Raw genomic sequence first — 13,235 nt, 5'->3', positions numbered from 1 at the left:
TCGGCGGCCGGGGCTTTCCGCCGCCGCGGAGCCGCCTGGCCCTGGCGCCCCTCCAGGGACTTTCCGCCCTCCCCGCCCCGCCGCTCGGCCCAGCCCGGCGCCTCCCCGCCGACAGAACATCCTGTCCCCGTCCTCACCCTCCCGCGTCCTTCCACAACCCCCGTGTCCCCCCCCAGCTCCGCCACCGCCGCGACCCCTCCACTTACGTGTCCCCGTCCTCTGTCAGCTGCTGTGCCCAGGCGGGCGGTTCGCGGGGCTGCAGGCGTATGTCCTCCAGCTCCTTCACCAGCTGCCGGTACTCCTCCTCCTTCATGGAGTCCAGGCCGCTGTCGTGGCGGTCGTCGAGCGGGAACCCGCCCTGACGCTCTTTCTTGGGTTGCTCGTAGCCCTCCATAACCGGGGGCTCGACGGGGCGGCGGGCGCTGATCATGGCGTCCAGACTCCGGCTTGGCAGCGAGTGAGCGGCGCCGGCTGCGGCTCTGGGCATATACACCCCGGCGAGGGGATTTCTGCGGGGGAGGAGCCGCCGAGGACGGGAATTTCCAGCCACTCAAAGCCCGACCGACGGGTCTGGTCCTGCTCGGCGCCGCGGGCGGTGACAGGGAGGGCGGATCGCAGCGAGCCGGCCCCTTCCCTCCCCTACCGGGGTGGCGGAGGGGAGGGAAGAGGTCGGGCCGGGAGGGGACTTGGCGTTTTTCCACGTCGAGGGGGAAGTACTCGCCTCCCCGGCGTCCCCGTCGGTACTTCCCTGCTGCGCCCCGGGCGGCTGCCCCTTGCTGGCTTTCCCGGGGGGGGCTTTCCCTGCCCTGCCCGGTCGTGAGGCTGCCGCTGTCCCCTCCTCGGCAGGGCAGCGGGTGTGTGCACCGCCGTGGGGTCCCCTTGCACGCTGCGGGGTCCCCATGAACACCACGGGACTCTTTGCACCAGGGTCCCCTTGCACGCTGCAGGCAGGGGTCCTGGTGTGCTGGGGACCACCCGCACTGCTGGCCCTGGTTGCACCCCACATCCCCTCCTGAGTTTTCCACCAGCTTGCTCTTTGATACCGGGAGCTGTGGGATGTCTCGGGCCAGAAGGCCAATCTGTAAGCACGCAAAGTGGTGGTCATCACTCTCGGAGAAGCTCCATCACCCATGAGGTGCTGGAGCACCACAGCTCTCCTCCACTGCCCTCATCTGCAGCAGATCCCTGACCCTTGAGTGCTGGTGAGAGGGACTCCTTTTAGAAGTCATTAACCAGCGCTCGTTTGACGGGCAGGAATCGGCCTTGTAGCCAGTCCAGGGTAGCAAGGTCGTGCTGAAAGTTGAGGGAACCAAACGCCACCCAGAGCGATGCTGAGGCTGCACCAGCACACTGCATGTCTGCCCTGCTGCTGCTTTGGGGGGCATGGCTTTTTGGAGAGATGCAGGCAGCGTGCACAGGAGTGGTGTCACGCCATCACACTGCCTGCAGGTCCTGCCTCAGCGGTCAGAGCATTTTGCTTCTCTGCTGTGGAAGTTTTCACTGTTTCAGTGCAGTGGGATCTGGAATGAACAGGAGAATTCTGCACCACTCCTGTACACCCAGTTCTGGTCCAGGACTAAACAGGCCTCTTTGAGAAAGTACATATAGATAACAAAATTTTTTAAAGAAGAAATGACATTTTCTGCCTCTATTCTTACTTCCTCTGGCCATTCGTAATGATTCTTCTCTGCTCCTCTTTACTGCTGTCGTCCCATCCATGGGTAATGAAAACTGGATAAATGCAGGCTCCCACATGGATAAAAGGCATTGTCTGCTCACAGCACTGAACTTTTCCCTGGTGAATTTTTGCTTCTGCTTCTCAGATGTGGGGGTTTCCCATGAAAAATTTTTCTTCTCTTGCAACCATTGCTGGCCTCGCTGAGTAACAGTGTCTGTGCTTTTTTCCTTCTGTCATTTTCCCATGGGATGGCATCCCTTTGAACAAGAAAAATCCAAAGATGAAAGGGGAAGCCAGAGGAGGGGGCGAATGCCTGACTTTCTGTGAGCAGATGTTCCTGATTTTCAGCCCAGCTGTGCCATTCCTGGACTTTCTTTCGGTATTTATCACTTGGCCTGGGACAACCCGCTGGTGCTTTTGGGCAGGTTTAGAAAAAAGCCGTACAGCTCTTTTCTGTTACAGGTTAAGGGCTTTGAAAGTTTTGAAATAGTTTCCCCTTTTTAATGTAAATTGGCAGGGGGAAATTTAATTAACAAATAAATCTCCTCCTACCTGCTTCCCTGCAGAAAAGGGAGGATGGGAGTTAAAAAGCAAGCTCCTGTTCTGACTGGCAGGGGAATCAAGCCCCGCCAGGACTACCCTGCCTTGGGTTGGGGTTTTGCTAGAACCAGGCAGAAATTAAACTTTAAAACTTCCCATCCTCACTGCAATGTCAGGAAACTGAATTCAGCGAAGCGAGTTCTTTGCCTTTTTCTATAAGTGACCTCCAGCTGCTCTCACAGGCAATCGCGGGGCTATTTTTAGCAAGCATTTGCCAGCAGAAACCTCTTTTCGGAGGCACGTGAGATGCTTTTATTTTGTGTGTGTTTTAAGTCGGCAGTACTGCAGCCAGTCGTAGGTGGCGGAAAGGAGATGGAAAATGTTTTCTGGATGGAAAGTCTTGCTGAGGCCAGCCCATTTCCTGCCCCAGGGAGATGCTGCTGCTCCGCAGCCTGGCCTGGGGTATTGGGGGGGTAGGGGGGGCAGACATGGGCTGGCACCCCTGGGTATTAGGCAGCCAAAAAGCAGGGATTGAGAAGGGATTCTGCCCTAAACCCAGATCTACATGTAAACTAGGATGGGCAGGATGCAGTAAAGATACAGGGGCAAGCCCCATTAACATTAAAACAAATAAAGCTGCTGTTTTCTCTGTAACTCCTCACAGCTAATGAGGTCGTCATACAATATTTGCCTAAAGGGATGGCACATGGAAGATAGTATAAAGCAAAGGTTTTGAAGCAGGAGTGAAGGCCATTGATGCTGCTTTTGTGCTACTGAGGTACTCTATTTTTTTTTTTTTTTTGAAAGTTAACAGATTCTAGAAGTTCTATACAATTTTCTACACGGTCCACAAGAGAAAAAGAATAGAAAGAAACATACTCAGCTTTTGGATATGCATTTTTTGGATATAGAGAGGAGCCTATTTCAACTCTGATTTCCTACCTGTCCTCTCACCCAGGTGTTGCAGTTTTGGGAGGCTCAAACACGACCCCAGAGGACGGAGCAGCTGTGCCTATGCAGGGACTCAAGCAGAAGCAAAGCTTTATGAAAGCTGCAGTCATTTGCGCCAAACTAAACCCTCTTTGTCCTCTTGTGCCTTCTGGTTTAATACCTCCGCTATGTCTGTATTAGTCTCACAGGGGTGTTTTCTATGGTTGTCAGCTTGAGAGGAGATGAAGGTTCTCTGCAGTTTGGTATCTGGGACCGTGCTGGCAGCCTCCGCTGCCTGGTCCAGCGGGCGCTTCAAGACCAAGGGACTACCTGAAAGTCACTTTAATGATGTAGAAGGCTGCGACCACAAGAGGTGGTTTTGCACCTGATACCTGAGGGCTAGATTGTGCAAAAGCCTCCTCCGCTCTGGGTGCCCCGAGCACTCAGTTGGCAGGGCTGTGGGGCTGCAGGGACGAGATGTTTGTTTTTATCCTACCTTGCAGAAAGCAGCTGGCAGGGCTCCGAGAAGCAGCCTTGCGTGCCTGAATACTGCAAAGGGGCAGTAGGATTTTAATCAGTTTTTAAAGTACATGAAAGATTCTCGTGCTGCTTCCTCCAGCAAACACATTAAACTGTAATTTCCTGATTGCCACACTAATCATGAGAACCGTCTAGTGCTGTCGCTGTGGTGCTGTTGATTTACCAGAGTTGGTCCCTCAACTTCATCCTTTTGTGATTGCTGCTGCAGATACCTATTAACTGTTTCCTCCCATTTAATCTTGAGGACTACACGTGGCTTGCAGTAAACGGACCAGGAATGGTAGTTCACAACATCCAGCAGGATCTGGGCCCAGGCTGTTGAAACCAAAAGCAAAGCAAAGCAAATCAGTGAAGTGAACCTGCTGTCTGCATGTGTACCCACATGTGCTGATACCCCTTTGAATAGGACTCTGGTTTATTACTTCAAAAGTCTACGGACTTTGCTAGTGCAATGTAAGCCAGGGAACACTTAACTTTGTCATTCTGATAACAATTTGCAATGAAAATTTGCATATCTCAGGCTCCTATTTACAGCTGCTGTAGAGATAAAAGCCAGGCAGGTCCAAACAATTAGCCCAGTGGTAAACAAGGAAAGCATATTTCCCTCCTGCTTTATAATAATAATGTGACTGTTACTAATTTGAAAGCTTAAAAAAAAAGGCCAAACAAGAAGAAGAAAAGTAAAGCAAAGTCTATTTTTGTCAGCAGGGATGAGGGCTGATGATGATACACGTGCCTTGTGGCTGGAATCCCTACCTCCTCAGACTTTTTCATTGGGGGCTATTATGGGACAGTCAGATACTCCAAAAAGCAGTGTGCTGGATGAAGTAGGAAGCATTTCTCCACCTAATTTGAGCTGATATAATATCCAAGCAAACAGTGCAGGCGATAATTTTTGGCACGTAAAGCCAAGGTCCATATTAGGGCATTAAAAATCCTACCCACGTCCCACAGATACAGAAATGGAGTTAACTAGGGTGTCCCGGCTGGAATGGTTCTGGACTTCTGGCTGGCTACACTAGTCTCTGTTCTTATTTTTAGACTGAAGCTTATTTTTGGCATCTCTTAAACTGATGTGCTGCATCCCTGGAAAGATCTGCATTTCTCTGGTTGAACCGTGGGCTGTTTATATATCAATCTATTGCGTTTCTGGGGTTCCTTAGGGATGAGATGTACTGTCTCAATTTAAACTGCTTTTATTGTTGTGCTTTAAGGGTAAATATAGGGCAAGTCATTTGAAATCGGCTACCACTTGGAAGACCAATTTTCTCTAGTGTCATTCCCGTTTCTCACGTGGAAGTTTTGTTAAAGCATGTTGCTTGCAAAGCTTTAAGCTGATGCTCACTGCCTGATGCAGCAAAGCTTGCTGCCACCTGTGTTTCATGCAGGAAAGAAGAGACCTGGGCTGGGGGAAGAGAAGAGAAGCAGAGAGAGGTCTCTTGAGCTTGCTGTCCAACTTTCCCTTCAGCAATATGAATAATGTTGTTCCCCGTCGGTCCAGCCCCCTCTGTGGTTGCAGACAGACCTGACAGGGAAAATATGAACTGGGAGCACGCTAATAATTAAAAAGGGACTTTCCCCCTGCAGGCATCTGTGACATTTGGTAATGTTACCCTCTCTAGTCCTTCCCAGCAAGGAGGAATCTTGCAAACGTGGAGAAAGTGGCACGATGGGACCATGGAAGAAATCGACCCGGTGATAATCTGGGAGGCAGAGCTTGGCCTGGCAGCGGGGCAGTCGGGGCAGTGCGGGCAGCCGGTGGGCCCCAACAAGGAGGGAGCTGCTTTCCTTTCTGTTTGGATTATGGAACCAGAAGTTCGATGCTGGATCCAGGCACACATTTCCCTGTGTTATTAGCTGATATTTTGAGCAAACCAAAGACCTGACCCCAGTTACGCTGGGCCGTCCGAGCGGGAGGGGCAGCAAGAGCCAATCTGTCTTGGCGCACAGTTTGCTCTGTGCTCCTGTGCGACCCTTATGCCTAAAGCTGGTGGGTGCAAATTATTCAGGATAAACACAAAAAGCCAGCACGCTGCTGCTCTGAGATCAGTGGGGGCCCGCCGCGGCAGAGAGACACACGGCACAAACCTTAATTAGAAGTGAGCTGCGTGTGGGCCCAGGGATTTCCCTGGGGACGGATGTGGCAAAGGCAGGGGCTAATGCACCGAGTGCTGTCGCTGTGTGGCTGAGCTAGCAGGGGAGCTGCCAGGGGAGGAAGCAGGAAATACTAGACAATACCAGCAGCGTAACCCTGAGAGAGAAAAAAAAAACCAAAACACGAAACAAACCAACAGAAGATGAACTTTGGGCTGCGTGCTTCCTGAAAAAGCCCTAGAACTGCCAGCTAAGGGACTGTCTCCAGGTCGATTCCTCCTCTGCACACCCTTTTGGAGAAGGGCAGGCTCTCTGCTCCCTGTTCCTTCTCCTGGTCAAAGTCCTTTGGAGCCCAGCAGACAGCACGGCTCTGGGAGGGGTAACCCCCATCTACCACCCACAAATTGCCTGAGGCTGGCAATGGGTGTCAGCAGCAGCTGCTTCTCAGAAGGTGCTAATGGGGGCTTGGCTTTAAGTATCTCAGTGCAGAATGCTTAACCTGGGTGCTCCAGGGCTCTGCTCCCCAGGTTCCAACCTCATTTTTTTCTGGAGTGGTTGAGGGCTGTGCCGGGAGCTGGAGCATTGGCTGTGCCAGCGGGGAGCATACACAGCACTGCCAAGGGCTGGATGTGCTGCTGGTGCCACGTCCTGGTCCAGCCCATCCATCCTCTGCCTGTACAAATGGCTGTTGGTGGGAGTGCAGCACCTGGGGTAGCACCATCACGCTGGGAGAGGAGGCCCGAGGGACAGCAAAGAGCTAGGCTGCACTGATAGCAGTGTGAGGTGGGCTCTGGTTTACAGATGGGGAGAGGCTAAACAGGCTCGGGGGGTTAAACACAGGCTCGGGGGGGTTAAACAAACACAGATCCTTCCAAACTCACACCCCGTGCTCTGCACGCTCAGGGTGCTGCAGGACGCAGGCTCTCCAGGCCAGGTTATAATGAAATCCTCATTTCCTCACACAGCTTTTCCTCTCTCGTATTCCTGTTTATTTTCCTGCAGCCAAGTGCTTACTCCAAGCACAACCTCTCCTGGGGCAGGTGATGGCTGGCAGCCAGTTTGGGGCCATCACCCCTTCTGGGAGCCAGGGGACAAGTGGTGCTTCTCTGCAGGGGTGCTTCACCTCTGATGGCCGGGCTGGAGGTCGGAGGGTTGCAGTTCCTGCTGTTCCTGCGGTACCTGAGCTGCACGTAGTAAAGGGGAATTGGAAGCAATAGTGCGTCTTTCAGAGGGTGCTGGGGTCAGTGATTCACTGCTGGAGCCATGTTGGGGAGGAAGGGGGAGCAGATGGAGACAGCATGCAGATTTTTCCAGCCAGGACCAAGTTTAAATTTATCTCTTGCCAAGACTGCATCCGTTCCTGGGATGATTTCCTATTTAGTGTATGCCTTTTAGAGCACTGATTTCTTCAGATTTCGTGGGCGTTGTTTACTAACTCATGGCTGTGGTGTTTCCCAGACAGAAATAGCCCTCCAGGATAAGCTCCTGCCTTTCTTGGACAGATGGTTTGTGCACAGGCAGTAAATTCAGTCCTTCTGTGAATTCCCTGTCCTGTGCGTGAGCCATGGTGACGTCTGAGGGCCTGCTCACGGCATAGTCCCAAGAGCATATGGTGCTGGCCTTCCCTAGATGTCCAGGAACACTGGACAAATGGGGAAGAGGTAGTCCTTGAGTTCTTCCCAGACACAATTTCTGAGCAGGCAAAAAAATAACTTGCTTGGGAAAACCCTGACCTCTGGCAACCCAGACTTAGGGCCACGGGTTTGGTTCTGTGCTCGAGACAGGAGGATTCCTGGAGGCTCTGAAACACATTTGTGGGAAAACGAGTGAGGGAAGTGAGATGGGAGGGGGTGATGTTCCCCAGAGCACTGCAGAGAAGCCATGTCGGTCCCTCTTTGAAAGAAGTGTTTGGCAGTCATGCTATTTAATTCTTCTTTTCCCTGCATCCCCAGACATGAGCCCTTTTCTTGGCTGCATCCCCTGCCTCCCAAACTCCAGCATCCCACTGTGGCCATCAGGGCTACCTCCCGTATCCTCACCAGAGACAGCTCCCTGCTCTCTGGTCTGGGGGTACAGTCCCTCCCTGCTCCCCTGTGGGTTGGGAACTACCTCCCAGTCTCTGTGACTCCTTCCATATGTTTGGCTTGGCTGATCTCAAATGACAACATATAGTAGAATTAAAACAAAGCCAGGTCACCCAGTTTCAGGCACAGCATGACTGTGAGAGCCCGTCACACTCCTGTATCCCTTGGTACCTTCCCTCAGCTGCTCATCTAGAGGTCTCTGATAAACATTGCTTTGATGCTACTGAGCCTGGGGAGCACAACAATGGTCTGGGGAGAGCTCGTACCTGGAGGAAACTGTTGATTACAAGGAAGCAGGTATGAGTACACTCTCACTGCTGGAGCAGCGGTCTGCTCAGCTGGGCTTTTCCAGACAGCTCTAGGTGGGAAAACTTTAACATCAGCTCTGAGCTCTCTACGTTGCCACAGTGCTGTGCAGGCAGAACCATACCTCTGTCCCTCTGAATGTGGTGAGGGACACCTGTGGGGAGATGCCCAGAGCTTGACCACCGAATGAGCCCTCCCATGGCGCTGCAGGGCTGGGACTCAGCCTCTGTGGAGAAGGGGGCAGGAGGGCAGCATCAGCGGGGTCTTTGCTCGTGGGGGTGAGGGTGGGGTATGCTTTAGAGGGTGGAGAAGGAAATATCTCAGCTTACGTGGGCTGTTGCACTGCTGCCCTCACAGGTGGCACCCACTCAAGCGGAGTTTGGAAAAACCCCATTTCAGCTCAGTTTAGCTCAGTTTTTTTTAACCCTGTTGGGGTGAGCTGCTGTGAGAAAGCAACCTACATATGATCAAGCATGCATTGGCAGAGGCAGGAAGTTCCCAAGCAGTTCCTTTCCTAAGGACCATCCAGAGGGACCTGAATATGCTGTGTTAGGAAGTACAGGAAGAATGGAGCCTCTGGGAGGTGGATTGGGCAGATAAAAGCCTGTCCTCAGGAGCCCAGCTGCACACTAGTTTCAGCTGCATCGTCAAAGTGAGTCATTCAATAAAAACAATTAGCTGAAGAAATATCACTAAACAGTAATAATTATCCAAATGTCCTACCATTGACCATTTAGATGACTAAATCCACACAATCAATTGCGTTAGTGAATGCTAATTCAAATCTAATAACCTTCCGATTTATTTGATTATGTATAAAGAATTCACCTGCAGTGTTGTGACAGGATGGGGTTGCAGAGTAGCCGGGTGCTTGGGCACCTGCCTGCCCTGTGGCCTCCGTGCACGTGTTGTCCCAGGGCCAACAGCACATGCAGTGTCCACCAGTCAGGCTGGGGAGCAGAAGAGTGGTGAGATGATGCCTGTGGGCCCTTCAGCTGGGCAGGCAGCAGCTTTCATGGGCTTCAGAGGCACTTGTGCCTGCACAGAAATGTGGTGTGGCCTCTCAGGAGAGCCTGTGTTCTCCTTTCTGCCTCCTTGCCTGAAGGGTCTCATGTGGGGTCTGAATCTGTTTTAAAACTACTGGGTGGACGACTGGGCAAAATCACGCAAACACCAGAGATCCACATCATCTGCCTGAGAATAAAGGCACATGGAGAATAAAGGAATAAAGGGGCATGGAGAGAAGGCATACCTAAAAATAATGATTACAGTTTCAGCCAAGAACAAATGACACTCTGTAACTCATGTTGGAAATGGACCCTCTGGTGCAGGCCTTTATTCTCTCCTTAGGTCCTCATCACTGTGGCTCTGGAGGCACGCAGGTCTTCTCTGAAGTGCTTCATGCTCTGGGTGGACTGTGATGCATGGTCCATTTTATTATGTGTGATCTGTCTGGACATTGGCATCATGTTTGCCACAGTAGTACCTGGAAATCTAGAAATGATGGACATTATAGATCTAGCGGGATTCAGCTTGGTGCTGGAATTGCCCTCAGTCTTCCCACAAAGGTGCAGTGAGCTCCTCCATCCCTGCTGCCAACAGACCTGCTCTTCTTGGCTAATATCTGTGGGTGCTCGGAAGAGGTGAATTCGGGAAAGCTTGTTTTTTGTCAGTATTTCAATAAAGGAATCAGCAAAGGTACCAAGAAAGCAGCCTGACGTCCGCCATGGTATTTTCACAGCTCTGTGCAAGCCGTTATGTTCAGCTCTCCTCGTGCTCGGCAGGAAGGAGCGAGCGTGTCTGGCGTAGCGGCCGGTGACGCACTTTCGTCACACGGGGTGCCAGGGATGGCGAAAACCCCGGTGCCTCTGAGGTCAGCGGCGCTCAGGCTGCGCTCACGGCTCTCACGCCGCTGCCCCATCCATTGAACCACATCGTTCCTCTGGGGTGAAAAACAGCACAGGCATCAACAAGCCCAATTTCTCCCGCTGCCCGCTCTCTGTTCTCGCTATGACGTTGCAGGCTTTTCTAAACGTGGCTAATAGGTAGTGAATCACCAAGACGTGCCACGTCTGGACCACGGCTCGGTCCTGCTTGTGCTCAGCATCTGCAGCAGGTCCGGCAGCAGGGGCAAGAGCTGCCCCAGGGAGCTGGGAACGTTTGCCATCAGCTGAGGGAGCCTGGCCATGCTGGTGGTGGCACATGGGGGCAGCAGGAGCAGCCCTTGTACCACAAGGACAGGGCTTCTCTGCCTGCCTGCTAGTATTAACATTCATCTGCTGTCTGAGGCAGGCTGGGTTTGGTGGTTTTTTTAGGTCATTCTGTGTAACATAATAATATTGGAGTAGAATTCTTCTACCTAATCAAATGAAACTTCATGTAGTTAGTGTGTCGTTAGCATTTACTAACGAATGTGATTGTGAGGATTTAGTTTCTCACATGGTTAATAGGAAGACATTTAGATAATTACAGCTGTCTAGTGTCTTTCCACTGCTAATCGCTTTTCCTGCCTGGTTCATTTCCAGACCAGCAAGTGAAGCTCTGGCACACAGTTGTGCAGGGAAGCTGCCCCTGCGGTTGCGGATTGCTGTATCCCTGATACGATGCTTTGTAGGTGTGAAGCCAGTTCCCAGCTCCAACCTCAGTTTCGTATGAACTTGAGAAAATCACGGCCTTGCTGTGGACCAGCTTTCCCACTTGGCTATGCCATGCCAGGGCATGAAGTCCAGCACTCTGACACTGGCCAACTGAAGACACCTAGGGAAGAAAAAGTATATAACAGTCTTGCTCCAGGACTGCGCATCCAGCTTTCAGAGCTCTAGGAGCTTCCCATGCACCTGTGTTTAGCAGCTACTTGTGGATTTAGCTGCAGGGAATTTATCTAATCATTTGGTGGGCATCTCCACATGTTTGGTCTCCACAATATCCTGTGACAATGAGATTTAATTATACATGCGTAGGGGATGACTTTGTAGAGTAGGGTAGATGGTTGGACTCGATGATCCCAAGGGTCTCTTCCAACCTAGACGATTCTATGATTCTATGCACTGGAAAGAAAACTCCACCAAAACTTCCTGGTGTTTGTTTTAAAACCATTAGGTGGTATTTTAATTGACCAAAAGGGATACTTCTGTTATGTGAAACAGGGAATGAGATTTGTTCTTCACCTTTTTAGGCCACCTATGATGCGACCAAGCTGTCACCACTCTCTGCTGTCTCCTTTCCAAGCTTCAGCTAGTCCTGCTTCTAATCTGGTTAGTTTTTTCTCATATGGGAGCCTTTCTATATCTAGTCACTTTTAACAGAACTTATTTTTATCTGGCTATCTCTTTGATACATGGTGCAAAATATATTTGAGAAGGATTTATAGAAACGCAAAATAATGTTTTCTGCTTTTTTTTGGCCTATATATTCCTATTAATTCTGATAATTCTTTCTGCTGTTTTGCCCACCACGGAGCCCTGATCTCAGGTGTCCACCATGGCTTTGAGATTCTTTTCCTAGTAAAAATAGTTCATTTAAAGCCCGTAACATGTATAAATAGATTTCCCCCCTCAGGTGCTGTGTAGTGCATTTTTTGATGTGTAATTTAATGCAAAATTTGATGACTTACTGCTCTGCTGCATAATATTACGGAATATTTATGCACCACTTCTCAGCTGAAGTTCAATCTTTTCTGAACAATTCTGTATCAGCTGCAGGCTTTGCTACTTTGCTCTTCACTCCCTTTACTAGATCATTTATGGATACGGTAGATAACTGGGCATTATTTTCATTAAGGACAAAATTTGGGGGAGGAAACGTTATTATACAAGCTAAGTGTATTATGATGATAATGATAATTCTCATAAACTTTTGTGTCATTGCTCTGCCCTTTGATAGCTCCCTTGTTAGTAACAACAATTCAGTACCTGTTTGGAACAGTATTGTCTTTTTGGGAGCTGAAAGGGTCAAGGGTTTCCTGCCAGCAGGGGAGATTTCTGTGCCGGTAAGATGAAGAGAACCAGGAGGAAGCTGTTTCTGGCTAACAATTAAATTAACGAGCTGTGCCCACTGGTCTGAGAGGGAGGAGCACCTGTGTACCCTCAGAAGCTTTAGCATCACTCCCAGCAGCTGCTCCTCAGTGTATTAGGAATTTATTTAATTTTAATTAAACTTTTTTTATTAGTAATACTAATGCTAATAATAATATGAATAATATTTGTTATTGTTGTATACTATGGTGTATTAGGAATTTATTTAATTTTAATTAAACTTTTTTTATTAGTAATACTAATGCTAATAATAATATGAATAATAATACTACTAATAGTTGTTATTATTATTACATTTTATCATTATTTCCCCCCTCATCCTTTCCCGTTTGCTCCTGTGGGACGTTTGGTGCAGCCCTTCCCCTCGGTCCCGCTCCCCCCGCAGTGCCGGTTCGGGGAGAGGGAGGAAGAGGAAGAGGAAGGGGAAAGAAAAGGGGAAGGGGAAAGGGAAGAAGGGGTGTCCGAGCCCCTCCGGGAGGATGCCGGCGGCCGCCAGCTCTGGCGGCACCCACGGGCCCTGCCGAGGCTGGTGCTGTGTTTCCCTCTAGTGGTGCCTGAGCCCTGCAGGGACGTGATGTCCCCGCTCAAGGGGACACTCTCCCGCCGCGTTGGGGGAATGAGTGGATGGGTTCCTGAGCTCGCAAAACTCCTCTTTCCTTCAGGGACGGACCCGCGGAGGTGGCAGCATGTCTCCAGGCTGGCAGCAGTGGCGTTATGTAGCCGTGTTTCCTTCATTAGACTCCCAAGGTAGGCCTTTATGAAGTACGCTTCGCTCTCTTTGTGCGCCTGAAGTCATCATTGCTTGTTGCGTTCTGGTTTGATAACGGCGCCGTTTGGTGCAGGCCAAGTCCAGTGCAGGCCAAGTCCGCCGGCATTTGGCCCAGGACTCGTGGCACAGCCGAAAAGCCTGTTTCCAGGAATCTGTATTTGGAGGAGTTAGGATGCTGAAGCATCAAGGTTGTTCCCGGTCACTTGATGCGTCTTTGGGGACGTCCACGTCGGGCTGTGTGACTCTCTCGCTGATTTGCT

The 13,235-nt window shown here is 50.7% G+C and overlaps 1 protein-coding gene across 1 annotated transcript in view; it reads right to left on the bottom strand.

Annotated features, from left to right (window-relative positions):
• Positions 1 to 581, bottom strand: part of NFKBIA (nuclear factor of kappa light polypeptide gene enhancer in B-cells inhibitor, alpha) — a 3,606-nt gene extending 3,025 nt beyond the window's left edge. Inside the window, exon 1 of the mRNA XM_014941602.1 lies at positions 207 to 581. Within this exon, the coding sequence (XP_014797088.1) occupies positions 207 to 487 (281 nt within the window). The 5' untranslated portion in view covers positions 488 to 581. The remainder of the gene's footprint in view (positions 1 to 206) is intronic.
• Positions 582 to 13,235: the final 12,654 nt, after the last annotated feature.

Source organism: Calidris pugnax, unplaced genomic scaffold (genome assembly GCF_001431845.1).
Source record: "Calidris pugnax isolate Ruff unplaced genomic scaffold, ASM143184v1 scaffold56, whole genome shotgun sequence".
Lineage (NCBI taxonomy): Eukaryota > Metazoa > Chordata > Aves > Charadriiformes > Scolopacidae > Calidris > Calidris pugnax.
The sequence above is the reverse complement of the archived record's forward strand: the minus strand, read 5'-3'. Positions and strand labels throughout refer to the sequence as shown.